Source organism: Rhinolophus hipposideros, assembly GCF_964194185.1.
Source record: "Rhinolophus hipposideros genome assembly, chromosome: 9".
NCBI lineage: Eukaryota > Metazoa > Chordata > Mammalia > Chiroptera > Rhinolophidae > Rhinolophus > Rhinolophus hipposideros.
This window is the reverse complement of record NC_138055.1, coordinates 53072919-53098332: the sequence shown is the minus strand read 5'-3', so window position 1 is coordinate 53098332 and position 25414 is coordinate 53072919. Positions and strand designations below refer to the sequence as shown.

General features: G+C 46.0%; 2 protein-coding genes across 3 annotated transcripts; both read left to right on the top strand.

Moving 5' to 3' along the window:
• Positions 1-1897: 1897 nt before the first annotated feature.
• Positions 1898-7582, top strand: KRT5 (keratin 5; the record flags this gene model as incomplete). Of its 2 annotated transcripts, XM_081060320.1 has the most annotated exons (10): positions 1898-2479; positions 3068-3282; positions 4075-4135; positions 4244-4339; positions 4901-5065; positions 5437-5562; positions 5804-6024; positions 6736-6770; positions 7209-7250; positions 7371-7582. In XM_081060320.1, 10 exons carry the CDS (start codon positions 1898-1900, stop codon positions 7580-7582), a joined length of 1755 nt encoding a protein of 584 aa, XP_080916446.1. The 2 variants fall into 2 exon arrangements, with proteins under 2 accessions (XP_080916446.1, XP_080916445.1); XM_081060319.1 differs by having other exon boundaries at positions 7209-7582.
• Positions 7583-20406: 12824 nt separating this feature from the next.
• Positions 20407-24945, top strand: KRT6A (keratin 6A; the record flags this gene model as incomplete). The annotated part of the gene is made up of 9 exons (XM_081060327.1): positions 20407-20937; positions 21844-22058; positions 22375-22435; positions 22594-22689; positions 22813-22977; positions 23448-23573; positions 24129-24349; positions 24564-24598; positions 24710-24945. The coding sequence occupies 9 exons, from the start codon at positions 20407-20409 to the stop codon at positions 24943-24945; spliced, it is 1686 nt and encodes a 561-aa protein (XP_080916453.1).
• Between the last annotated feature and the right edge of the window lie 469 nt (positions 24946-25414).

Sequence of the window (25414 nt, the reverse complement as noted above, 5' to 3'; positions counted from 1 at the left end):
ACACTCACATCTGTTCCCTGAGAGGTAACAAAGTGTGAACTTGATGAAGTCAGTACATTCCATTTCTGAGAATCTCCGGAATTTTCCAGACAGGGAGGCAACCCAAACTCCATTGCCTAAGACCTGTAACACCCGCTCTGGCCATCGATCTGTCTGTCTGGATTTACCTGCCCACTGCTTTCGCATCACCGTGTCTGGTGCACAATCACATTTTGGTTGAGCCCCAGCAGCTCATTTTCCCACAGCCGCAGCTCCCTTGTGGCCAAGGACAGGCCCTGACTAGAGATCCCGGAGCTCAAGCTGTGTCCTCACTCCTTTACTCGTGAGAACGTAGCCCCTCAGACCCGAGGCTTCAAAGCCATCTCCACCCCACTACTTCCAGCCCCAGCCAGGGGCCCCCCCATAGCTCTTGAGGGTCCTAATGCTGCCTGAGAGTCCTGCTTCTGTTTGGGGGAGGAAGAAAGGTGGCTCCACTCACATTTGCAGCCAAAAAGAGACAGTGTGATTTAGGATTGACACTTGCCAAGGCCTGACCAGACCCCCTCTCCTCCACGTGGACAGGCTTTGCAGAGGGTTCTTTGGGGGTCTTCCCTAAAGGAACTGGGGCAGATTGTTATGCCAGCTACCTGGTCCTCCAAGTCTGCTCTGTGTAGTCTCGCTGGCAGGATAATCTGCAGACCTAGAATTCCATTTTCCATTCCCCTGGCCCTGAAGGAGACTTTGGGCTGGAGCCCAGAGAAAGCACAGCAGTTCCCGCTGCTTAGAGCGGGTCGGTTCTCCGTTATAACAGGCCGGCAGATTCTCAACACGTTCCTGATGAGATTAGAAGCTCCTGCAGGTATGTGTTTGTGGCGGCCCTCAGCCTGTATCAACAGATACAATGACTCATTTCTTGCCTAGTGGAATAACCAAGGGCTTGCTGGGACACACCTGGGGGGCTGGGGAGCAGGGAAAGCGACTCCCCGTGAAAAGACACATAACTGGCAGGCTGATTCTCAGGACTTTGGTGAGGGATCTCTGGGGTTTGCTCAGCCCCACAGGGTCCTGCCCAGGCAGAAGTACAAGGGAAAATGCTGAATTAGGAGGAGCTGTGGAGGAATAGGTCTGGCCCTGAAGAGAGCAAAGCGGCATACACCAGGTGCAGAGGGTGTCCCCACTTTCTCTGTCTCTGGGTTTGGAGTTTAAGGAGACTTCCTGGCCTGAACCTTGCAGGAGAATCTTCCCCTGGGCTGGGGGATAACTATGCCTCTCCCATGAAAGGAAATTCTGCAGTAAAGGACAGTTTATTTTCCCTTTTGGCACGTCATAGCTGAGATATCAGGCTACAGTTGCCTTCCAAGTGCTGAAAATCCGTAGCAACCTCCTGTCTGGGAAGTGAGAAGGGCAGATCACTGCCAGTGGGGACTTGCTTTGTCCTCCACTCCTGGACAGTATACACCTTGCTGGCATGGTTGTTAATATCCCTGGTCTTATAAGGATCCCTCGGGACATTGGCCAAATGTCCCCTTGCTTCCTGGAATCCGTCTTGGGCTGCTTACAGCCCTGGGCCCCCACGGGGACGTGAGCCTTGCAGGCAGCGTGGCCGACTTGCTGCCAAGACACCCATGCTGCAAGGCAAGGTTCTTCCTCACTAAGCAGAGCCTGCCAGGAAGAAAGCGTTTGCACCCCACACCACTGTGCAGGTGTGATTGTGAGCTCACAGCTGCCCCCCAGGCATGCCCAACCCACTTAATCATTCACAGCTCTACAACTCTCCCTCCCATCTCTGCTCTAGAGGATAAAAGGGGGATTGCCTTCCTGGGTAATAGCCACCTACTGCGTCCTGCTGAGCTCTGTTCTCTCCAGCACCTCCAACCCCTAGTGTCTGCTACTCTTCCTCCACCGGGAACAAGTCATCATGTCTCGCCAGTCGAGTGTGTCTTTCCGGAGTGGCGGCAGCCGTAGCTTCAGCGCCGCCTCAGCCATCACTCCATCTGTCTCGCGCACCAGTTTCACCTCCATGTCCCGGTCCGGGGGTGGTGGTGGCAGCTTTGGCCGGATCAGCCTTGGGGGTGCTGCTGGAGCAGGGGGCTACGGTAGCCGGAGTCTCTACAACCTGGGAGGCTCCAAGAGGATCTCCATCAGCGCTGGTGGTGGTGGTGGTGGCTTCAGGAACCGATTTGGTGCCGGTGCTGGAGGTGGCTATGGCTTTGGAAGTGGAGCCGGGATGGGATTTGGTTTAGGCGGTGGAGCTGGTGGTGGCTTTGGGAGTGGTGGCGGTGTTGGCTTTGGGCTCGGTGGAGGTCCTGGCTTTGGAGGTGGCTTTGGTGGCCCTGGCTTCCCTGTCTGTCCCCCTGGAGGCATCCAAGAGGTCACTGTCAACCAGAGTCTCCTGACGCCCCTCAACCTGCAGATCGACCCCGTCATCCAGCGGGTGCGGACCGAGGAGCGGGAGCAGATCAAGACCCTCAACAACAAGTTTGCCTCCTTTATCGACAAGGTGAGACAAACTCCTTTGTGAGAAACCATTATGAGTGTGGAATAAATGCAGAGGAAGTAGGAAGAGGGAGATTTTCTGACTTTGTGCAACTAGCTTCATAGTTTGCAGTTACGTGTTTTATTTGTTTCCGTGACCCAGATTTATGGCCTACTTTGTTAATTAGACTGACAGCTTGGAAGAGAGGGTCTTAGTTCTTCCGCTTCAGAGATTGCGCCAGAAGGGCTGCTTGATTACTGTTGGGCAACGAGACGAATCCTGTGCTTCATGTACCGGGGCTGATTGCAGAGAAAGGTAGATGAGTTTCTCAGGCAGTAGCCTGAGTGCCTTCGCAGCCGCCACTGCCCTAGGCTACACTCTGCCCAGCCGTGCCCAGAGCTATCTGTGTCCTGGATAAGTGCCCTGTCTCCCCAGAAGAGTGAGATTAGGTGCTTCACTCTGGATATCCCCTCCCGGGACCCAGGGAAAGGCAGTGCACCTGGGAAAGGTTTCAGGGGACAGCATGAGATTGGAGAAAAAAAACACCACTGGTGATTAATGACTGAAACATGAAATTCAGGTTTTTGCATTTTCAAACTCTGTCCCCTCCAGGTGCGGTTCCTGGAGCAGCAGAACAAGGTCCTGGACACCAAGTGGACCCTGCTGCAGGAGCAGGGCACCAAGACCGTGAGGCAGAACCTGGAGCCTTTGTTCGAGCAGTACATCAACAACCTCAGGAGACAGCTGGACAGTGTCCTTGGCGAGAGAGGCCGCCTGGACTCGGAGCTCAGGAATATGCAGGATCTGGTGGAGGACTTCAAGAACAAGTGAGTCATGGTGGAGTGGCGAGAGGGGTGGCTGATATCTTCCTGGCAGCATATGTACTTCATAATCAGACTACTGCTTCTATCTTCCCCATGGGCTAGACGCTTATGCTTTCTAGGGACACCCAAGGTACTGAAATCAAATCCAGGTCCGTGTTTAGAAATTTTCAGCCCCAAGCTCAGCCCCTCTGCAAGGCACTTAGCAACCTGCCACAGCAATAAGCTCGACGCCCTTGGTACCAGCTGGTGAAAGAGCAGCAATGTAATCCTGCTTTTGGGGTTTTTTCTCCCCAGTACACTCAAAGTACACAGCATGGGCTTTTTGGTAGATTCCGCCCAAAGCAGGAACTGATGACATAACCCAGCTTGATGGCTCAAATAATTTCTTTAGTCCTTATGAAACAGCAGCTGGGCTGCTAGATATTTTTTGTTTGTTCAAAGACTTTGAAAGCTGGGAAGAAAAAGCATTAGAGACATTGATTAGATGTGGAATTGGGGAGAAATATCACAGCTTTTCTACAGGAATATTCTTGAAGCCACCTGGTTTACATGCAGGTGTTATAGCAATAATGGAATGATTCTCAGGTGGGCAGTTAAAGAGAAAAGAGTATTCTAATGGGTAAGGGCCTTGCCCAGTGGCTCACACTACCAGTGCCCCCTCCCTCTCTGCCTATATGATGTGAGAAGCCCTTTCCCAGTGGAAAAGAGGCCCACAGTTGACTTTATGCAATAAAGACCCCAGGCCTCACTTGCCCCTCATCTTCTGATAAGCACTTCCTGTTCCTTTTACCCCAGGTATGAAGATGAAATCAATAAGCGTACCACCGCTGAGAATGAGTTCGTGATGCTGAAGAAGGTATGTGGGCAGAAGAGAACCTGCTGCCTATGGCTATGCTCTCTTAAGGTGTCATTCATTTAAGTCAGGGTGGAAATTGGGTGCAGTGCCAACCGTCCGTTTCTCTAGGACGTGGATGCCGCCTACATGAGCAAGGTGGAGCTAGAAGCCAAGGTCGATGCACTGATGGATGAGATCAACTTCCTGAAGATGTTCTTTGAGGCGGTAAGAAATGCCCCTTACTCAAGACCCAGAGACATGGTCACTGGGACAGCACCAGGGATTAGGGTCTTCAGGCTTAAGTGGCTTCCAGTGGCTCCTACGCTGTAACTACACCCTTCGCTTTCCTGTCCCTTTAGTAGCACTAACCCTTTATTAGCTTATAAAGCGAATCCTTAAAAAACAAAAGACCTCTTCAATAATCCTTTTGCAGAGTGAGTTATTAGAGGCACAAAATACACCTTTCCTGGACCTCCCCTTTCTGTTTTCTCCCAGTGTGGCAAACCACTCAACTAGATTCTTTTGAAATAAGGTATGACCCAAGAAGATTCACATCTAAGAGGTTATTATATACAGTAGAGGTTTCTTGGAGGTTCAGCGTTGTTTACGTTTTTTTTAAATAGATGTAGTAATGGTTTGGATTACTTATTAACTTATCTAAATGTTTGATGTTAGGTGGTTATTATATTTTTTTCTCAAGTTGACAAACCATAGTGAGTGACCTATTTGAATGGACCTGACCCGAAATAACACAGAATCAGAGGACTGACTTCAAGTTTCCCACAGGAGCTGTCCCAGATGCAAACGCACGTCTCCGACACGTCTGTGGTCCTGTCCATGGACAACAACCGCTCCCTGGACCTGGACAGCATCATCGCTGAGGTCAAGGCCCAGTACGAGGACATTGCCAACCGCAGCCGGACAGAAGCCGAGTCCTGGTACCAAACCAAGGTGCGTGCTATGGTCAATACGCCATGAGTGAAGGGATGGCCATGTGTCTAGGATTCTCGGCCATGACTAAATGCCAAGGATGGGGCTCCCAAAACCTGCAGAGGCCTCTTGGATTGAATTATGGGAACAGTCATGTGTGCCTTTGCCACATAAATTCAAGAACTGTAAGGAGAATCTCACTCTGAATCTCCCACCACTGTCTCCAGGAAAGCAAAGGCACTAAAGAGGAAATTATCTAAGACCAGAAACCAGCCCTGGACCTCAGATAACTACACCTCTTGCCACCTCTTGGTAGCTCCTGCCTGTGAACATTGGGAAAGTGTTTCCATCCTCATATAAATGGAATCTTTCCTTTTCTCTGGTGGCACCAGTATGAAGAGCTGCAGCAGACAGCGGGCAGACATGGCGACGATCTCCGCAGCACCAAGCATGAGATCTCCGAGATGAACCGCATGATTCAGAGGCTGAGAGCTGAGATCGACAATGTCAAGAAGCAGGTAGGGAGAGGCTGAAAGAAGGCAAGAAGGGGCCTGAGCTCTGGAAGGGAGGCTTGTTTTGTTTTACTTTTTCTAAACACATACACACCCAGAGCTGCAACAAGTACCAGCATTTCAATGTTTCCCCCATCCACAATGACGAGAACAAAGGTACTGGCTTGTCTCTGGGATCTCAGAAAGAGATGCCTGAGCCCAGCTCACCGCTAAAGTATATCCCCACTCTTCCTTCCTTTCCCTCTAGTGTGCCAACCTGCAGAACGCCATTGCTGATGCTGAGCAGCGTGGGGAGCTGGCCATCAAGGACGCCAGGAACAAGCTGGCAGAGCTGGAAGACGCCCTGCAGAAGGCCAAGCAGGACATGGCCCGGCTGCTGCGCGAGTACCAGGAGCTCATGAACACCAAGCTGGCCCTGGATGTGGAAATCGCCACCTACCGCAAGCTGCTGGAGGGCGAGGAGTGCAGGTGGGCAACAGTGCCAGGGGGAGCCTCACGTTTGATAAGTGGAGCTTCTTCTCCACTACAGGATGTAAAACACACACATGAGCGACCATTATCATGTGCATGATAATTACCCATTTTTATTTGGTTTTAATCTGCTGCCTGGGCATACAACTAACCTGTGCAATGTGGTCCTAACTCACTTTTCTGACCCTATTCCCACCACCAGTATTCTTAGACACTGCCTCTCCTTCAAACAACTAAACAATTCAACAAATGTCTTCCCCGTTCTTCAAATACTTCCTTCAGGGAGCCTTTCACGATTACTCCAGCTGAGTTAAATTCACCTGCCTTTGGATTCTCAAACTACTCCGTTTTCTTCAATCTTCTGACACTCTCTACTGCCGACTTTCTGTTAGAAGTATTTCTGTCCATGCCAAGTCCTCTCACAGAATGTAAGCTCCTACAAGGCAAAAACTGCTTCATACATATTCATAGTTCCCACAACCTCTTACTCATTTTTTCTATATAATGGGTGGAGGAGAATGTGAATTATAATCTTCCTTTGGTAGCCTGTTTCCAGGTCAGGTCCCCTTCATTGGGAAATCCCTCCAGAGAGCTATCTCTTTCTCTAATTAGAACAGTTTTTTGGTCATGACTATAGGAGTTATCCACACAGAGTCATGCTGTCTTTGGGGGAGTTTGTAACTCTTATTTCAATTTTTCCTCTTTCAGATTGACTGGAGAAGGAGTTGGACCAGTCAACATCTGTAAGTACTTTAAACAGACATTAACAATGATGATAGTATTTGGTGCCAACTCAGAATCTTGCTGTTTCTAGATTCCAGATATTCCAATCCACACTTATGGGCATTTAACACACTTCATGAGAGACAGGTGGTGGAGGGGAGAGAACCGAGATTGAGACATGAGGCAATGTGCCTCATGTTTTATCTCTTACACATCTTGTATTCTGCCCTCTGCCTTGCCCTCCCCTCCCCCCTTCCCCCAAGGACTTAGCACCATCCCTGGCCTACTATGTTCACCAACTGTCTGTCAGGGACTTAACTAAATGACTTAGTTCTTTGGGCCTCATTTGCTACTCTGTAAAAGGGGCCGGTGCTAACACCAGCAGGATCAAATAAATTGGACCTGCAGGATCAATCTGATAGACTGGTCTCACCAAGTTCTCCCTCTTTTCTCTGCAGCTGTCGTCACAAACAGCGTGTCCTCTGCCTACGGTGGTGGCGGTGGCTATGGCGGTGGCTATGGCGGCGGCTATGGCGGCGGCCTCGGTGGAGGTCTTGGCAGCGGCCTCGGTGGAGGTCTTGGAGGAGGTCTCGGCGGCGGCCTCGGTGGAGGTCTTGGAGGAGGTCTCGGTGGAGGTCTCGGTGGAGGTGGTGGCGGCAGCAGCTACTACTCCAGCGGCAGTGGGGCCGTCGGCCTAGGCTCCGGCTTCAGTTCAAGCAGTGGCCGAAGCATGGGGGGGGGCTTTGGCAGTGGCAGCGGCGGTGGGGTCAGTGGCTCCAGCGTCAAATTTGTCTCCACCACCTCCTCCTCCCGGAAGAGCTTCAAGAGCTAAAAGTCTGCTGCAAGTCACTGCAACTCAAGGGCAGCGACACGGCCCCTGGTGGCTGCCTCTTCTAGGTGGTTACCAAGCCAAGTTTTCTCTTTTACTGGAGTGTAGTCTAGACCAAGCCTATTGCAGAACCAGACTCTTTGGTTCCTGGAAAGCCCCGATCCCTCGTCTCTAATCTCCCATGCCTCGATTCTATGTTCTGCTTCAAATCAGTCTTTAAGTCTCTACAGCCTGGTCCTTGATCAGAGAAAAATCCAAAATTTTCCAGTATCGAAACCATCAAAACAGAGTCCCCACTCCAATCCCAAATTTTGTTCTGGTTCTGACTACCTCCATAGTGTGTTCAATAAAATGCTTTTATAATATAAGCTGTTGTGCAGAATTATTTTTTCAAGGTCTACAACCAGCCTAGAAATCTCTTGAGGGTTGATCTGTCCAGATGTGATTGGTTTCTTTGATGATTCACGGGGAGAATGGAATGACCTTGAAGGGAAAGTGGTCATTCTGGGTGGTCCAGAGATTCCAGGACACCCGAGAGGAGGTTGCTAAAGCCTCTAGAATGAAGGAATCGCTGGAGGGCATAGACAGGAGTGTCCATTGTATTGCAATTTGGACAGATTGTAGAGTCTTTTGTTGGAGGGGTCTCCCTTCAAGGTCGGCCAACTTGCTAGTAAGAGCATAAATCAGCTTAAGTAAAATTTATAAATAAGGCACATATTGTCTTCAGAACCCAAAAAGGTCTAAAAGACATTGGGCCTGTTCTAATATTGTGGCTACGGGGAGGGTCAATAGCTGTTTCTTAATAGTGTCAGAGACAGAGTGGCCCTTGGATTACCAAATAATTTCCGGAATTTAGCTGAGGTGACACTATGCATGGGACAATGGCCCATCCTTTTTTTGTGAGCTCCCTTGTGAATATATGTCCTGAATGAGTGTGTCCAGTGAATCTCTTTAGAGGAGGACTCATCAATGTAATATTATACCTATGTTCCTGGGGAAAATCAGATGCATTTAGCATCCTGCCTACAAAGACCGTGTGCAATGGCAGAGCTGTTGAGGTACTCCAAGTGTCTGGGAAAGACGTATTAGAGCCCTTTAGAGGGGAAGCAAACTATGACTGAGAGGCTGTTGAAATGGCCATCGAACAGAACATTATTAACCAAGTTGCTGATTGGATAGGGTCAGTAATTTCAATAACACAGTAGTGGGCTTTAATGGGTGTGAGCGTGGCATTAGAGCTGTGGTAATCCAGTATGAGGGACCTTTATTCTTTCCAATTTTAAAAACAGGCCAAATTGGGTGGCTTAAGTGGAGAAACAGAATACATAGCACCACTTCTCTCTCTATATCCCCTGAAATGAGTTTCACTTTTTGAAGGGCCTGTTTTAATTTACATGGGCATCTTAACTATTTTAACTGGAAAGTCCATCTCATTTTGTCAAGCCAATTTTCAAGGATCAATGACTTAATTTAATGTTAATTTGTTTCTCATTGGGTCAGAGTGTCCATGACCACTGTGAGGTATTTTAGGGGGCAATGGATGGTGGGATCATGTGAAATTTACGTAAGTCAATAGTTCTGACAATTAAGGTGAAGCATACGTGTTTGTTCTCTATTTTGTGTTCAAGATTACAGGGTACCTTTTTCAAATTAGTGAGATTCCCAGGCATAAGGATAATTTGAGTTCCAATATGGATTAAGGCCATGAAGCTTTGCCATTTGGTGTATTTCATCAGATGTTAAAGTTAATGCACAACCTATGTGATAAAGGTGCAAAGTCAATCCACACCACTTTTCAACTTCTTGATGTATAAATTCTCTTAGTAAATTTTGGATTTCCCATTGCATGAAATTGTGTTTCAGTTTTTTGTTTTCTCCCCAGGTTTTTTACATTCCTTCCGTTCTATTTCTTCTTGTTCCTTCCTTCTTTCCTCCCTCCCTCCCTCCCTCCCTCTCTCCTTCCCTCCTTCCCTCCCTCTCTCTCCCCCTCCCTCTTTCCCTTCACCTACTCCTTTCCTTTTTCTGGTTACTAGATACACTTGTGGGAGAGAGGGAATCTCTCTACCCTGCTCATATCCTCATATCTCTAAATTTCTTCCCCCAGAGAGCATCAAATCAGTATCGTCAGAGTTTGGGAAATTCCCCATATAAATAGTTGAATTAACCCCTTAGTTGTGCCACAAAGGTGTCATATATGTTTTCCCCTATAACCCTGAGGATGAGGATTTTTTGTTTTTCCAACAGAGACATAGGCAGCAGCAGCAGCAAAGGCATGTTGTAGGGTCCTAGTAACTCACCTGCCCATAAGCGTGTGGCCTCAGCATGTCATAGCAACTGCTCGTCCTCTACTTGTGCCATCACCTAATAGGACTATATATTGCACAGGTTATCAGTCTTTCCCCTGAGCATTTCATAGAATGGGGGTCAACACTTGCTTGAGACACACATCAATGTTCATCGGTAAGAGTCATCCCTTGAGCTTAGTGACTGTCATTGTTTACAGAGGAATTGAGAAACACAGTTCAGTATGAGGCACACAACTAGGTCTGGGTTGAGACACATGACCCAATGCCACACTAAGAAGGCCCCAATCCCATACTCCTGACCCTTCATGACAATGACTGAAACATTTGATATAGGTCAGTTAAGTCTCTAACAGAGGCCTTGGAAGAACTCAGTAAACGCAGCACAAAGCACAACAGCTCAAGGTGCAAGCTTGACAGCAGGCAGCGACACAATTCAAAGAGCCCACGAGCCAGAAAGCAGCAGCTCAAAGTGCATCCTCGTAAGCAGGCAGCAAAGCCAGACTGCAAGCCAAAGCAAGAAAAGAAAGACCCTAACGGTGGCAGCCATCATCTCAACATCCTGCTCACAGTACCATTTACTAGACCACCCTAGAGAGGCAGGATGAATCTCCACTCAAAATTCGGTTTAGCTATTGAGACTGATGAGGCCACACGCACTAAGATAGTATGAAAATGTATGTTACTCACATAATAAGGCTTTCTGAAGAAAGCAAGACAGGCTTTCCAAGCTGGTTCAAATATGGTTTGAAAGCGCAGGGAAAGGAGAGTAGAGTGGAACTTCTATTCTAAAAGTTGTGTGGAAATGAAAAAGATCTAAAAGAGTCAAAACAATCTTGAAAAAGAAGAACAAAATTCTCATAGTTCCAGCAATTGAGATTTATTATAAAGTATAATAATTATGAGAGTATGGTATTGAGAAAATGACTGGAAAATGGATCAATGGAACAATATATAGAATCTAGAAACAAACTGCATATAGATTCATTAGATTTATAACAATGGTGCTATTGCAGTGCCATAGGGAAAGAATAAGTGCACAGGAAGTGGTGGCTGGTTAGTTGACTCTCCATGGGGGGGGGGGAAGATAACATGAGTCCTAATTCATCCCATTCACGAAAACAATTACAGTTGTATTATAGTCCTATATGTGAAAGATAAAACAACAAAGTATTTAGAAGAAAATAGAACCTATCATGATGCCCTGAGGGGAAGCAATATTTCCTAAACACCATAAAAATTGCTTTCCTTAGAAAAGTATAAACTTTGCTCATAAAACAACATTAAGAGAGCAAAACAGCAAGACCTAACCCAGGATAAGACACGTATAATATATCTCTCAAAGAACTTGAATGTAAAATGTCCAAAGAACAATAACATATTGCCCACAATAACGTTCTGTTCAAGTGTTGGAAGAATTCACAAAGAAAGAACATATGCTGAGCCAGTTTCAAAAGACTAAAATGACATAGACTCTCTGCTATGACTATGGCATATTAAATTTGAAATAAAAAAACAATAAAACATCTCAAAAATCCTAATTATTGGGAAACTAAACAAAATACGTTTAAGTAACCTATGGGTTAGTTAATGAGGGGATACTTTGGAGGAGAGGGTCTGAAGGTCGGCCCTGACCTATCCTCTGCCCCTTTACAATAGAGATTCGGAGCAGCAGCCCAACCACCAGCGCCCTTGACTGTAATTCAGTATGAAGATGGACCTACTTCGTTGATAGGGCCAGATTTAGCAAATACAAATAAACACAAGACGTGCAGTTCAATGTGCATTTCAGATCGATAACAAATAACTGTTTAGTATAAGTATATGCCATGCAATATTTAGGCAGGCTTAATACTAAACGTTTAAAATTGTTTATGTAGAATTCACATTTACTCGGCGTTCTCTATTTCGTCTGGGTGGCCTATTCACAGGTGCCTGAGATAGTAATGCTTGCTCTGAGTATCAAGCCTCCTGGCAAGTAGTTGGCCTCTACAGAACTGGGTGCTCGCTGGCCCTCACTTAAGGGTGGTGAGGGAGGCCTGTAGGTAACCTGCTGCCATGGAGCTTCTCACATGAGGTGGGAGAACCAGAATCTTAGCCTGGCTCATTTCAAGTTTCCCTATCAGCGTTGGGGGTTTTGTACAGCACGGCTGTTCCTAGCTCTGTTTTCACCATGACCTTGACCTCAAACTCCACAGCTATATAATAGAAAGGTGGGAGGTGACTAATTCTTAAAAGTCTTCCCCAGCTCCAAAGCTTCTGCCTAGTGACCTGCTCAGCAGCAAGACCTTTGCCCACCTGCAGACAACCATGGAATGAGGCAAGACCGCAACTGGATTTGTGAGCCAGGGCAGAGGGTCTCTGCCGTGGCTTTAAAATACCAAAATATTATTGTAACTGAGTGGTTATTGCTGTTCTTGTGGAAGTTTTCCTTGCTTTTTATTCTTTTGCATATAGATAAGACCAGGTACAGAATGCCTGATTAGTTGGATTCTAGAATAAGCTTTTATAAATATGGCCTAAAAGATAGAGAGTCCATTTCTGTCTGAAAGTCGAAATATAGCTCTTACAGTAATATCTGGAAAGATTTGAATGAACCTCCATCATCTGTTTTTGCTTGTCAAAATTTGTATACATGTTTGCACTGAAAATGGTTTCTGCATATCCTATGATATTTTCCCAGCCAGAACCATCTCCATGCTAATCTGAATGTCATCTGTCACTGTGCCCACAAATTTGATAATCTAGATGAAATAAACCAATTCTTTGAAAGACACAATCTTCCAAAATTCACACAAGAGGAAATACACAATCTCAAGAAGCCTATATTTATAAAAAATTGAATCAATAATTAATAACGTTCCAAAATAGAAATCATCAGGCACAGATGGGTTCACTGATGAATACTATGAAACATTTAAAGAAGAAACTGTACCAATTGTCTTGGGTTTGGCAATGACTTTTTAGATATAACACCAAAGGCATGATTCATGAAAGAAATAATTGATAAGTTAGACTTCATAAAAATCAAAAATTTCTGCTCTGCAAAAGACACTGTCAAGAGAATGAGAAGTCAAGCTACAGACTGAGAGAAAATACTTGCAAAAGACGCATCCGATAAAAAGACTGTTACCTTAAATAAAAAGAATTCTTAAAACTCAACAATAAGAAAACTAACAATCTAATTACAAATTAGGGCAAACACTTTAACAGACACTCCACTAAAGATGATTTATAGATGGCAAATAAGCACAGGCAAAGATGCTTCACACCATTTGTCATTAGGGACGTGCAAGTTAAGACAACAAGATACCACTACACATCTACTAGAATGGTGAAAATCCAAAACTCTGACAGCATCACATCTGGCAAGGATGTACAGCAAGAACTCTCACTCATTGCTGGTGGGAATGCAAAACCGTACAGCGACATTAGAGACAGTTTTGCTGTTTCTTATAAAATTAAACCTGCTCTTACCATATGATCCAGCCATCATGCTTTTAGTATTTATCGAAACGAGCTGAAAACTCATGTCCATGTGAAACATGCACACTATGTTTGTAGCAGCATAGATTCATCGATTGTAAAAACGTATGCTTTGGTGCAGACGTTGATAGTGGGGGGGCTGTGTGTGAGGGTGGAGGGGGTACTTTCTGCTCAATTTTTCTGTGAACTCAAAATTGCTCCAAAAATTAAAGTCTATATTTTAAGTGGTACAACTATTTTGGAACTTACTTTTTTCTCTCTCTGTGTGTGTGTGTGTGTGTGTGTGTGTGTGTGTGTGTGAGAGAGAGAGAGAGAGAGAGAGAGAGAGAGAGAGAGAGAGAGAGAGAAATTGAGAGAGAGAAATAGAATTATCAAGGCTCTGATTATGTAATACATGAAATATGCCTGAGCAGACTAGCTACACATTTACTCTTTTCATTTTTTTTATTTTGGTCATTGTGGTCTCATTTATTTAATGTATGGTCACTGTGGTCTCAAGGATATATTTTATTCAATTACTTCTTTACATTTTTTTTATTAGTTTCAGGTGCACAAGACAAAGTAATACTTAGACGTTTATTATTTATATCCCTCACACTGTGTGAACCCCCCTCCCCCCATCCACTATCTCTCTGACGTCGCACACAGCCATTACATTTTCACTGTCTCTATTCCTAATGCTGTACTCCGCTTCTTGTTGTATATACATACATACATATATATACATATATATATATATAAAATTATAGTTGGCATTCATTATTTTTCAGCTTCAGGTGTACAGTGCAGTGATCAGGCATCTACATCTTCCCTGTACACATTTACTCTTGACGCAGCAATTCTATTTCTAGGTATTTATTTTAGCAAAATGAAAACACATGTCCACACAAAGACTTATAAGTATGTTCAGAATCGTTTTACAGAAAGTAACCCCAAACTGGAAATATTTTAGGAACCCATCACTCGAAATGGGTTCTGCCAGGGTATCCACAATCTGTCACTAATCCCAACCCTAGGCTAAAAGTGAGATTATAAAGGATTATCAGATGGAAGCCACTAAATGTTGAGGACACTGAGGCGTGTTTGCTCTCTAGGATATTCATACTATCTGAGGTGATTTTGAGATGAATTGTTTGGATAGAAATGTCCCCAAATCATCCTGAATTTGGGGGAATCACCCAGTATACTCACAATTAACTAGATATTTCCCCTTTACTGAAATAAAAGGAGTTTAACCAGAAGGCAAATATAGTAACATCGTGCACCTCGTTCAATCACTTACATTATTTAAGCAAGTACTTGTGTATCTCAGTAGAGGGTAGTTGGAGTATTTTTACCCTACTACACATTTTTTTTTAATTGCACGGTATAGTGAGGTGGACCCTACAGTGGTGAGGAGGTAGAAACCAGGAGGCAGAAATAAGAAGGGAGGAGGGACATGAGGGAGAGAAAAAGAAACCAATCCACAGCTGGGTGTTCTTAGGGATTTTATCGGCCCCTCTGGAGCCCTGGCTTGGCTATCTTCAACCCCTGTTCTTATCGAGGACCTCTGATAAATGCCAGAGGGAGAACCTGTTCCTTCTTCCCCTCATCCATGCCCTTTTGCCCTGCTCACCCCAGGCCTGATGTACACTAGCCCAGCTGTTCAGCTCATTCTCTTCCCACACTCACGTCTTCTCTAAAGTACTTTTCACCAACAACAGCACTTCTTGCCTCCGAGCATCTAAATGCCTCACTCATGAGTTATGCATTGCTCCTCCTCCTCCAACTAGTTTCCCCACATTTGTTAGGAAAGCCAAAGGGTTGTCCCCTTCGTCAGAATACACGCTTCAGTCCCCAGCCCAATTATGCACTCATCAGTCACATTCAAGTGCATCTACCTACCCAACACCAGTATGCACAGGGTGAATCAAAAAGAGACGAACACTTTCAAAAGTGTATTATGCAAGAACCAGGTTCATAGGAATATGTAACAAAACCAATTGAAGGAAACAGTCCGAGTTTTTTCTATAAGTGTATAAATTCTCAATTTGTGTCCCTCAAGCTACATGATATGCAATCCTATAGGCCGACAGTTACAACTCAATTCATCCCAGACTAGCAAAGCACACTACTGCTGGTGGTTGAAATGACAGCCACCGTACTTCCCTGTATGTCCTCCAGGCTATGAGGGAGCCATGGGACCGTATGAGGTTCTTCACGAATCGCCACTAGAAGCCACATGGAGCGATGTCTGGGGATTTGGGACTGCAGTTCCAGAGGCAGGTCAGTGCTTTGAACTTAGCATGCATTGAGCACAGTAGAAGGTGTTTTTCCTTCTTTCATTCCTTCCTTTCTTCCTTCCTTCCTTCCTTCCTTCCTTCCTTCCTTCCTTCCTTCCTTCCTTCCTTCCTTCCTCCCTTCCCTCCCTCCGTCTCTCCGTCTCTCTGTCTCTGTCTCTCTGTCTCTCTCTTTCTCTCTCTCTCTCTCTCAGTATAGTTGACATGCAATATTCTATTAGTTTCAGATATACAACATAGCGATTCAATATTAATATACTTTATGGTGCGATCACCACAATAAGTCTAGCAACCATCCATCTCCATACCAAATTATTGTATTATTGACTATATTCCCTATGCTGTGCATTATATCCCCATGATTTATTTATTTTGTAAGTGGAATTTGGTATATCTTATTCCCTAGAAGTTGTTCTTTCAATGACCTCTGGATCCCATGATTGTACAGCCCTATCCCTCTAGGAATATGGAGTTGTCAATAACCTCCTGCTGCTGTGGACAAAGCCACTCAGGCAGATGTCATGTCCAGATAGGCAAACCCATCACAGTGTTCTATGTTAAAAGAAAAAAAAAGGATGGACCACGTATGTGAAAACTGAGAAATACAGGGAAGGGTTACAGTTTAGTGCGTACTACATGTTCATACAAACACAGAAGTGCAATTTTGAAAGTTTCAGCACTTTCTGAACCACTCTGTATATCACAGAAGGCTGCCCTTTCCACTCCAACGTCGGTGCTACTGTCTACGTTCTTCACACGTGTGGCTGCATGTTTCTCTTTCAATGGGTGCTCCCCGGGGGCAGGACTGGCTCTGTGGGGTTCCCTCAGAACAGCATCATCCTGAGCTGGGGCTTGCAGGATTCGGCACTTCGTCTGAAGCTTTTGAGAGATGATGACAAAAGCCCATCCTTCATTCTCATCAGCCAACTTCACCCAGGGAGGCAGAAAGACAAGACAAATCCTCTTGAAGCAGATTTTCCATTGGCTCAGGCGTCAGGAGTTCCCTCCTGTCTTCTGCCATACTGGAAAGAATGCAAGAAGTGCAGGTTAATACATCATCTATATATATTGCATTGTGTGTTCTCCACCCAGAGTCAGTTCTCCTTCCATTACACTTGAAATCTATATAATTTTACTAACCAATGTCACCTCAATAAATCTAATAAAGATAAAAAATAACCACAATAAGATGAACCCCTAGCCCCCCAAAAAAGTACAGGATAACCCCTGGGCCCTAGAACAAAGGCATTCCTCATTCTCTGGCACGCAGAGATGGCAGCTGACGGATGGAGGCTCTCCTGATACAGAGTAGAGGCTGGGTTCAGCAGCCTGCTGAGGAGAAGGCCAGCTGACTTTGGAGTTACTCACACTGCTTGCTTCAGTTTCTCTCGCATAGTTGCCTGAACTATCACTCTTTGTTTTAATCATAGTATAAAGGTCTGTTGCTCTGGGAAAACATAACCCCTGCGCTCCACCATGGAACATGATTCAGGGCCGCTGGGGAGATTTCATCTGAGAAGTCAATTCTCTAACTATCCAATGGATCCTCACCAGCTATAAACACAATCCTGTCCTGGGTGCTTAAGCAGGCATAGAGGGCAGAGGGCCGGACTCTAGAGGAGGAAAGAAGTACAGCTTCGCCCAGGATGGCAGCCTAAAAATAGGTTAGGAAACATGGGGCACCTCTGCACACCCAAAGAAAGATACAGAAAATCAAGGGCAAACGAATTAAGTACAGACTTGACCTTTTAAGAGTGGTGGGACTAGGAAAAAGTGAAATCAGAAATAAATCTGCCATGGGATTCCTCCTCTCCAACTCTCCCTCCTTTGCCATAGGAGCTCTCGTCATCTCTCATGGGTCCTCTTACCTAAACTCACTCATGGTCAGGGTCACTGGGATTGGTGCCCAGGACATCATTCCCTGGCAGGTGATGAAGAGAATTTTGAAAAAAACAAGAGTATATCTTTATATATAATATAATATAATATAATATAATATAATATAATATAATATAATATAATATAATATAATAATAAATATATTATATTTAAAGTTATACTCTTTATATATAATATATATATAAATGTCTTATATATCTACCATTTATATTGCTGGTGTTATCTGGTGTGCATACCAAGCTTGAGATTGGATAATATGTTGAAGTTAAAGCATCCTCTGATTGGCTAAATGGTTGAAAGTGAGGCTCCTGCTGCAATAAAATTATATACTTCATTCAGAGATGAGTCTACCACCGCCCTAGAAATAGATAAAATCAGTATTAAAAGAGGAAGCAATCTGGTCACCTGTGCTGGTTGATGGCAGCCTGGCCCTCTGTGCACAGCCAAATAAACAGACGAGGACCCAGCAGGGGGTGATGCAGGGGAACCTGACTCCAGAGGAGGGAGGGAACAGCCTTCTGGGCTCCCACCAAGAACGTGGATTCTCCTTCCGACTGCTGGCCACTGTCACTGTCCAGCTACTTGGGCAAGGTCTTGCCGAGGCATCTGCTTATGTGTGGCTTCTAGGTCCTTACTAATGTTGCTTTTATTTTTTTTACACCACCCCGTCACCACAACACACACACACACACACACATACACATATAAGTTGCACCTGGGTTCCAGTTATTGAAGATTCTGGTGGGTGCCTGAATACACCAAGTTTCTTCATACTTCCATTATAATAATAATATTAGCTCATCTTCATTGAGAACTTATGTGCTGCCACAAGGCTAAGGCCTTTACATTAATTATCTCATGTAATTGTCACAACACTGTAAGGTAGGTACTATTTTCACCCCCAGTTGACATCTGTAAAAAGTGAGTGATTTGCATACAGACCCATGGGAGTCCGATTACGAGCCTGAGCACTCTGTCTCCAGAGCCCACACTTTTAACCAGGGGCTGGCAAAATTTTTCGTAAAAGGGCCACATAGGAAATCTTTTAGGTTTTGTGAGCCACACACTTTCTGTTACAACTACTCAACTCTGCCATCATATGCAAAAGCAGCCATTGGACATTGGACATTGACGTGGATACAAGACATTGAGCCAATGCATGCTGCTCCCACCTGACTGGCCAACCCTTCTTACCCTGCCTGGTATCCATACCAAGCCTAAAGCCCCTATCCCAAGAAAGTAACATGGATCAGAACACTGTACCATGGGAAGGAATGCTTCTTTCCCAGAACTGGGTGGCAGCCCATTTCTTGGTCAACCATTGTGCAACCGGGGTGGAGGGAGGGGAACTGCTTCCATTGTCAGAAGGTATCTCTTTCCAGCCAGACGCTGACTTAGCACCTCCATTGGGCAGGAAATGCCCTGCCCTCCTGAATGCTGTTTGCCCCCAAAACATTGGAGAAACAGTAACAAAAGCTTGTAAAATAGTAACAAAAGCTTTCTTCAGGTCCGCTGAATGTGGGAGTTCGTCTTCCTTCCCCTGGTTGCCCATTTAACCAGATGTGCTCGTAGAACATGCTTACAATTGCTCTCAGTGCTCCTTGTGCTCAGTATTTAATGCATAGACTGGAAAAAAAGAAACTTATTCCCCTCTAAACCAAACACCATACTCATCTGACAGCCTTCTCTCCACTGAGAAGATATGTAGGGATTTCAGATTTCAAGGGCTGAGATTGAAATATAAATTTGGAAAGTACTTGTGACACCATCATACTTGTAAGGGCACATTTTTATGATTCACTGCTTCTATATGCCCCTAAACTTTCTGTACACACCCCATTAAGATGTTTGACTCAATTCTTAAGAAATGTTAAAACTGTGGGAATCAAAATTCAGTGAATTTCTTAATGATTTTTGTCCTACTCGTTTTAGATTCTTTAAGTTAAGATCTAAGTGAACATTCCAAAACAGCAGAGAAAAGGTGTCTATGAATTCCAGTTGAAAATAAAAATTTACATGATAATCATCTCAATGAAAAAGCACACATTGGGAAGGGAGGTGCTTGTTTGGAGAGAAACCTCACTGCAGAAGTCAGTTTCCTGGACAGAGTGGCTTGGGTACTGTTTTCTGTCCTCTCAGGAAACGACCAATTGAGCAGCTTATCAGACATGACAGAGAGCAGGTGTTGTTCTTGCACTATAAAAACTCAACTCTTTTGTTCTTTTTGCCTTTCAAAAGAAGGTTATACCCCCTAAGTAGCCCCCATTCCCATGGCCAGGCCACCAGGAACAACATCCAGGAGCTCCTGAAGGACAGGTACAAACATGGTGGAAAAACCACTGCAGGCCACTTCTTGCTAAGGGCATTGAGCAAATGCCTGTAAGCCCTCAGAGACAGTCCCACCCTGATGGGAAGGGTGGTGCTAGTGGAGGAGAAAACCTGTGTGGGAAGGGGACACACAGACGAATGTCTGAGTAAGCAGAAGGAAAAGACAATTATCACAGATCAGTGCCTTGTCTCTTTTGTTTGAGAATATGACTAATTCATGACTTCAGTGAATTTAGATCCAGCCTTATTGTGTTGGGATCAAGTCAAGGCTGGAAGGCAGGAGAATTTATCCCTGACTAAAGGAAGCCAAAAATGCAATCTTCATATTTCATACCTTTATAGATACTAGGGGTGATCTCATTGTTTGTAAAGCCCAGCCCTTCCCAATCCGCAAGCTCACCTTCCAGGACAGAGCCCAGCCCATTTCACCATATATAAACTGCTGCTGGGCAGCTCATCTCACACACCTGCTTCTCTCAGCCCTACCCTCCAGCCTCTCACGCCTTCTTCAGCCTCCTCATCTTCGGGAACCATGTCTAGCAAATCCATCACGAGGAGCAGCCATCGTGGCTTCAGTGCCAGCTCAGCCAGAGTCCCTGGAACCTGCCGCTCTGGTTTCAGCAGCGTCTCCATGTCTCGCTCCAGGGGCAGTGGTGGCTTCGGTGGAGTGTGTGGAGGAGCTGGCTTTGGCAGCCGGAGCCTCTATAGCCTGGGGGGCTCAAAGAGGATCTCCATCGGAGGGGGCAGCTGTGCCATCAGTGGCGGATATGGCAGCAGAATTGGAGGTGGCTTTGGCTTTGGAGGTGGAGCCGGGAGTGGATTTGGTTTCGGCGGTGCAGCTGGTAGTGGCTTTGGGCTCGGTGGTGGAGCTGGCTTCGCTGGTGGCTATGGGGGCTCTGGCTTCCCTGTGTGCCCCCCTGGAGGCATCCAAGAGGTCACGGTCAACCAGAATCTCCTCACTCCTCTGAACCTGCAAATCGACCCCACCATCCAACGGGTGAGGACTGAAGAGCGGGAGCAGATCAAGACCCTCAACAACAAGTTTGCCTCCTTCATCGACAAGGTGAGCGGGCAAGACCGGCCCTCCTCTGGGATCTCTGAGTCCCCAAACTAGAGAATAGTGAATGTCCTACTTGGGGGCAGAACAGGGGAGAGGGAGAAAGAGACTCTCACAGGCTCCCCAATGGGGATAGAACAGCACAAAAGGTGATGGAATTAATTAGAATTACAGAATCTTTAAATATCCCTCATTCTGTCTGGGAAGAATTCTCAACTTTTAATAACCATGAAACACTGAGAAATGGGAGGGACTGAGCCATACCTCCTAAAGAATCTAAGAGGTTAAAAAGAAAAGTCCAGTGGACAACTAACAGCCCTAGAGCTCTGGGCAGGGGAAAAAAGAAAAGGAAGAAAACAAAATTCTGGCTGGGTTAGAAAAAAAACCTCAGAAACATCTATATGTTCCATAAAAACACTAATCTATACTAGAAACAGTTAACAACCATTAAATGAGGATGTTCTAGAGGAAACTCATGCACTAAATGGGACATTAGATTGGATCTAATTGTTAATTGGTTTAAATTTGATCATTAGATTTTAAACATTTATCATCCCCTTAACTGGGTCCTAACGCAATACAATCTTTGTGCAATGTATCAGGGAATACTATTTTAAACTAGATTTGTGATTGTACTTGCCAAGAGAAAGAGAAGAAACATCAAAAGTCACTGATAGACGTCAGAACACAAAGTCAGAGCACCCCAAGGTCCATGGGGGAACTTCACTGGGAGCTCTGTTGGTTGCGAAGGAAAACAGTTTGGGGGAGCACGACTGTCAGCCTGAGGCTCTGCACATGCTCTGTAGAAACCCAGCATCACCACGGGACCAGCCAGGCCTGCTTGCGGACCTGACAATTCAATCTCTTTCTTACTTCCTTCACCTGGCAAACAACCAACTTGTGTCCCTCCAGGTGCGGTTCCTGGAGCAGCAGAACAAGGTCCTGGACACCAAGTGGACCCTGCTGCAGGAGCAGGGCACCAAGACCGTGAGGCAGAACCTGGAGCCTTTGTTCGAGCAGTACATCAACAACCTCAGGAGACAGCTGGACAGTATCCTCGGCGAGAGAGGCCGCCTGGACTCGGAGCTCAGGGGCATGCAGGACATGGTCGAGGACTTCAAGAGCAAGTGAGTACAAAGAGAGAGATGGGCTCAGTTTGCCTATCAAGTACAGATGTGAGCATCGTTTTGTAGCAAAACAAGTCTGTGAAATGAAAACTCATAATTGTTGCCTAAAAACAAACACAAAAGAACAAAAGTATCATTAGGTGGATGGGGAGAAAAAGAAGGAAACAATTCAGGAGCCACAAAAATCATCCTTTAGACTTACAGGAGGGCAAGCTCAATTAGGATGAATCCACTATGGAAAGCTTGGATCCCGGGCTGCCTTTTCTGTGCCATCTTCAGCGCTGCTCAGTTACACCTTGTCCCTTTCTCATTCTAGATATGAAGATGAAATCAACAAGCGCACTGCAGCAGAGAATGAATTTGTGACTCTGAAGAAGGTAAGCTGATTAAGATCAGGGTCATTTTTCCTGGCAGAAGGAGAGAACTCTGGGTCTTTGCCCACATCTGAGAGGAGAATAGTTGGGGGAATTGACTAAAGATGGGCAGATGGGGAAGGAGGGCTAAGCTGACTCCAAGTTGCTGGCTTATTCCCCAGGATGTGGATGCGGCTTATATGAATAAGGTTGAACTGCAAGCCAGGGTCGATGCTCTCATGGATGAGATCAACTTCACGAGAGCCTTCTATGACGCAGTAAGCATGTCCAGCTCCCTTTTATTTACTGTAATGGGGCCCAGCAAAAAGGGGCAAGGTCTCGGGGTTATGAACTCTGTCAGTGTCGCTGGAGAAGATGATCTGACAATCTCTGTTATGTAGGAGCTGGCTCAGATGCAAACCCACGTCTCAGACACGTCTGTGGTCCTTTCCATGGACAACAACCGTGACCTGGACCTGAACAGCATCATCAACGAAGTCAAAGCCCAATATGAGGAGATCGCTCAGAGAAGCCGAGCTGAGGCCGAGTCCTGGTACCACACCAAGGTGAGTGGGCAGCTGCTGAGGGATTCCTGGGCTCACTCCCTGAAGACCAGCAAGACTGCAGTCTTCACTGAGAAATCGACTTCTAGGGAGCTGGGTCCTCTCACAGAAGGTGTAACCTGCACTGACCGAGTAGATATTTACAGAATTTATGTGTGACTCTAGTAAGCCACAGAAGTGCAGTGCGGGAGGAAAGCTAATATAGATAAGGACCCAGTGAGCGTTGCTTTAGTTTCACCCTGATGCTGGATCTCAGATACGTAGCGCAGGACATGGTGGTTCTGAGGCAAACTAGACAGTCAGTGGTTTCATAACAAGGATAGCCTGAGATCAGTGTGTAGTATCCAAGGGCCTTATACAATCTCTTGTGGGGAAGCCATTAGGTTCAAGTTTAATAAATGGCTGATTCAGAAGTGAAATTCACCAGCATGTGAAAGGCCGTACACATCACCTTCTCTCCCTCTGGACTACAGTATGAGGAGCTTCAGGTCACAGCTGGCAGACACGGGGATGACCTGCGTATCACCAAGCAGGAGATTGCTGAGATCAACCGCATGATCCAAAGGCTGAGATCTGAGATCGACCACGTCAAGAAACAGGTAGGATGGGGACTATGCAGAAAAAAAGCATCGTTTTCTTGCTGCATCACCAGGCTGTCATCAACCATCTTCTGGGAGGTGCCTGGGAACTGAGGTAGCAGCAGGAGGGGAGAACATGCAATACCTACCCTCAGTGAGTTGCCACAGGTAGGAGAGATGATCCCCACGTAAGAGCGTGAGACAAAGGTTGGAACTAAACCAGTATCCCTTGGCCCTAGCTATAAAAATATACGCAAGAGGCATTGAAAAGAGATTACATAAGGAGAACGATTGACTTGGGAATATAAGAAACAAGTTGGATGTGTGCTGTTGTATCTTCCACCAGTCAGCCCCCACATCCTCGTGCAGGAAGCTTAACACAAAGAGGAACAAAGGTTAACACGTGGCTCCCAGACTAGATAAGTCTTGCAGAATAGGCGAAGACTTGACAAAAGGAGTCAGAATGCCTTTCCCATGCAATCTGGGCTCTGGAACTCTTCCTCGCTGGGAAAGAACGACGGTTAGTCTCCTCTGGAGGACGGGATTACAAGTTCCTTCTGCCTATCTCCCCTCTAGTGTGCCAGCCTGCAGGCTGCCATCGCTGATGCTGAGCAGCGTGGGGAGCTGGCCCTCAACGATGCCAAGAATAAGCTGCTTGGACTGGAGGACGCCCTGCAGAGGGCCAAGCAGGACATGGCCCGGCTGATGCGTGACTACCAGGAGCTCATGAACGTCAAGTTGGCTCTGGACATGGAGATTGCCACCTACAGGAAACTGCTGGAGGGCGAGGAGTGCAGGTGGGTAACTGACAGCCCCTCAGACAATGGGTGCGTTTCCATGATGGCCAGCCAATGAGGACAAGTTCAGGCCCTCTCATCGTGGCCATGATTCTTACTCTCAGAGAACCATTTAAAAGGCACTTTCCCACCAACTAGCCTCACAGGGAGGCTTCCCACACTGGTTCCGTGGTGGCTCTGAGATCTCATGGTCCCTGTGTTTCCTTCCTCCTAGGCTGAGTGGGGAAGGCGTTGGACCAGTTAACATCTGTAAGTATCTTTGCTTACCTCCCTCCCTTGCCCTTGCGCTCTTCTGACTGGTGTCAGGCTCGGTGAGTGAGCTCACCATGTCTCTGTGCCCTTGTCCTCCTCCCTCCACAGCTGTGGTGCAGTCCACCGTCTCTGGTGGCTATGGTGGCGCCGGCGGTGTTGGCGGTGGCTTAAGCCTGGGCGGAGGCAGCGGCTACTCCTATGGCAGTGGTCACGGACTTGGAGTTGGCTTCAGTTCAGGAAGTGGCAGAGGTTTTGGTGGTGGCCTGAGCTCTGCTGGGGGCAGCACCTCCACCATCAAATACAGCACCACCTCATCCTCCAGCAGGAAGAGCTACAAGCACTGAGGTCCTCCTGTTATCGGCTCTCAGTTCCACATTGTCTCAAACCCTCTGTTTAGCTGCATGGTCTATCTTCAGGTTGCTGCTTTTTTCCTGCTTTCCACTTCTCTTAGTCTTTGAGTTAGAACTGAAGTTGCTCAATACCTTCATTTCTCCTCTGGCCTATACCTTCTCCACCTGAGCTGCCATTGCTCACCATCAGAAGGTCATTGTTTGGGTTCTACTGCAGAAAAGGCAACTTCCCTTTGGTTTCCACTGTCCCAGGGATTTCCCATCTTCCAAGTGTGGGTTCCTCTCTTGCAGTAATCATTTAACACAAGTGAGATGAAACACAAGTGTACAGAGTCTGTATCCCTATTGTTTCCTCTGTTCTTTGCTCATTTATAATTGCTAAATAAAGCAGATTTATAATATAATGCATGGTTTCCTATTGCCTTGCTTTGTCCTCAGTGGTTTTGGAGGTTTTTATCTGATA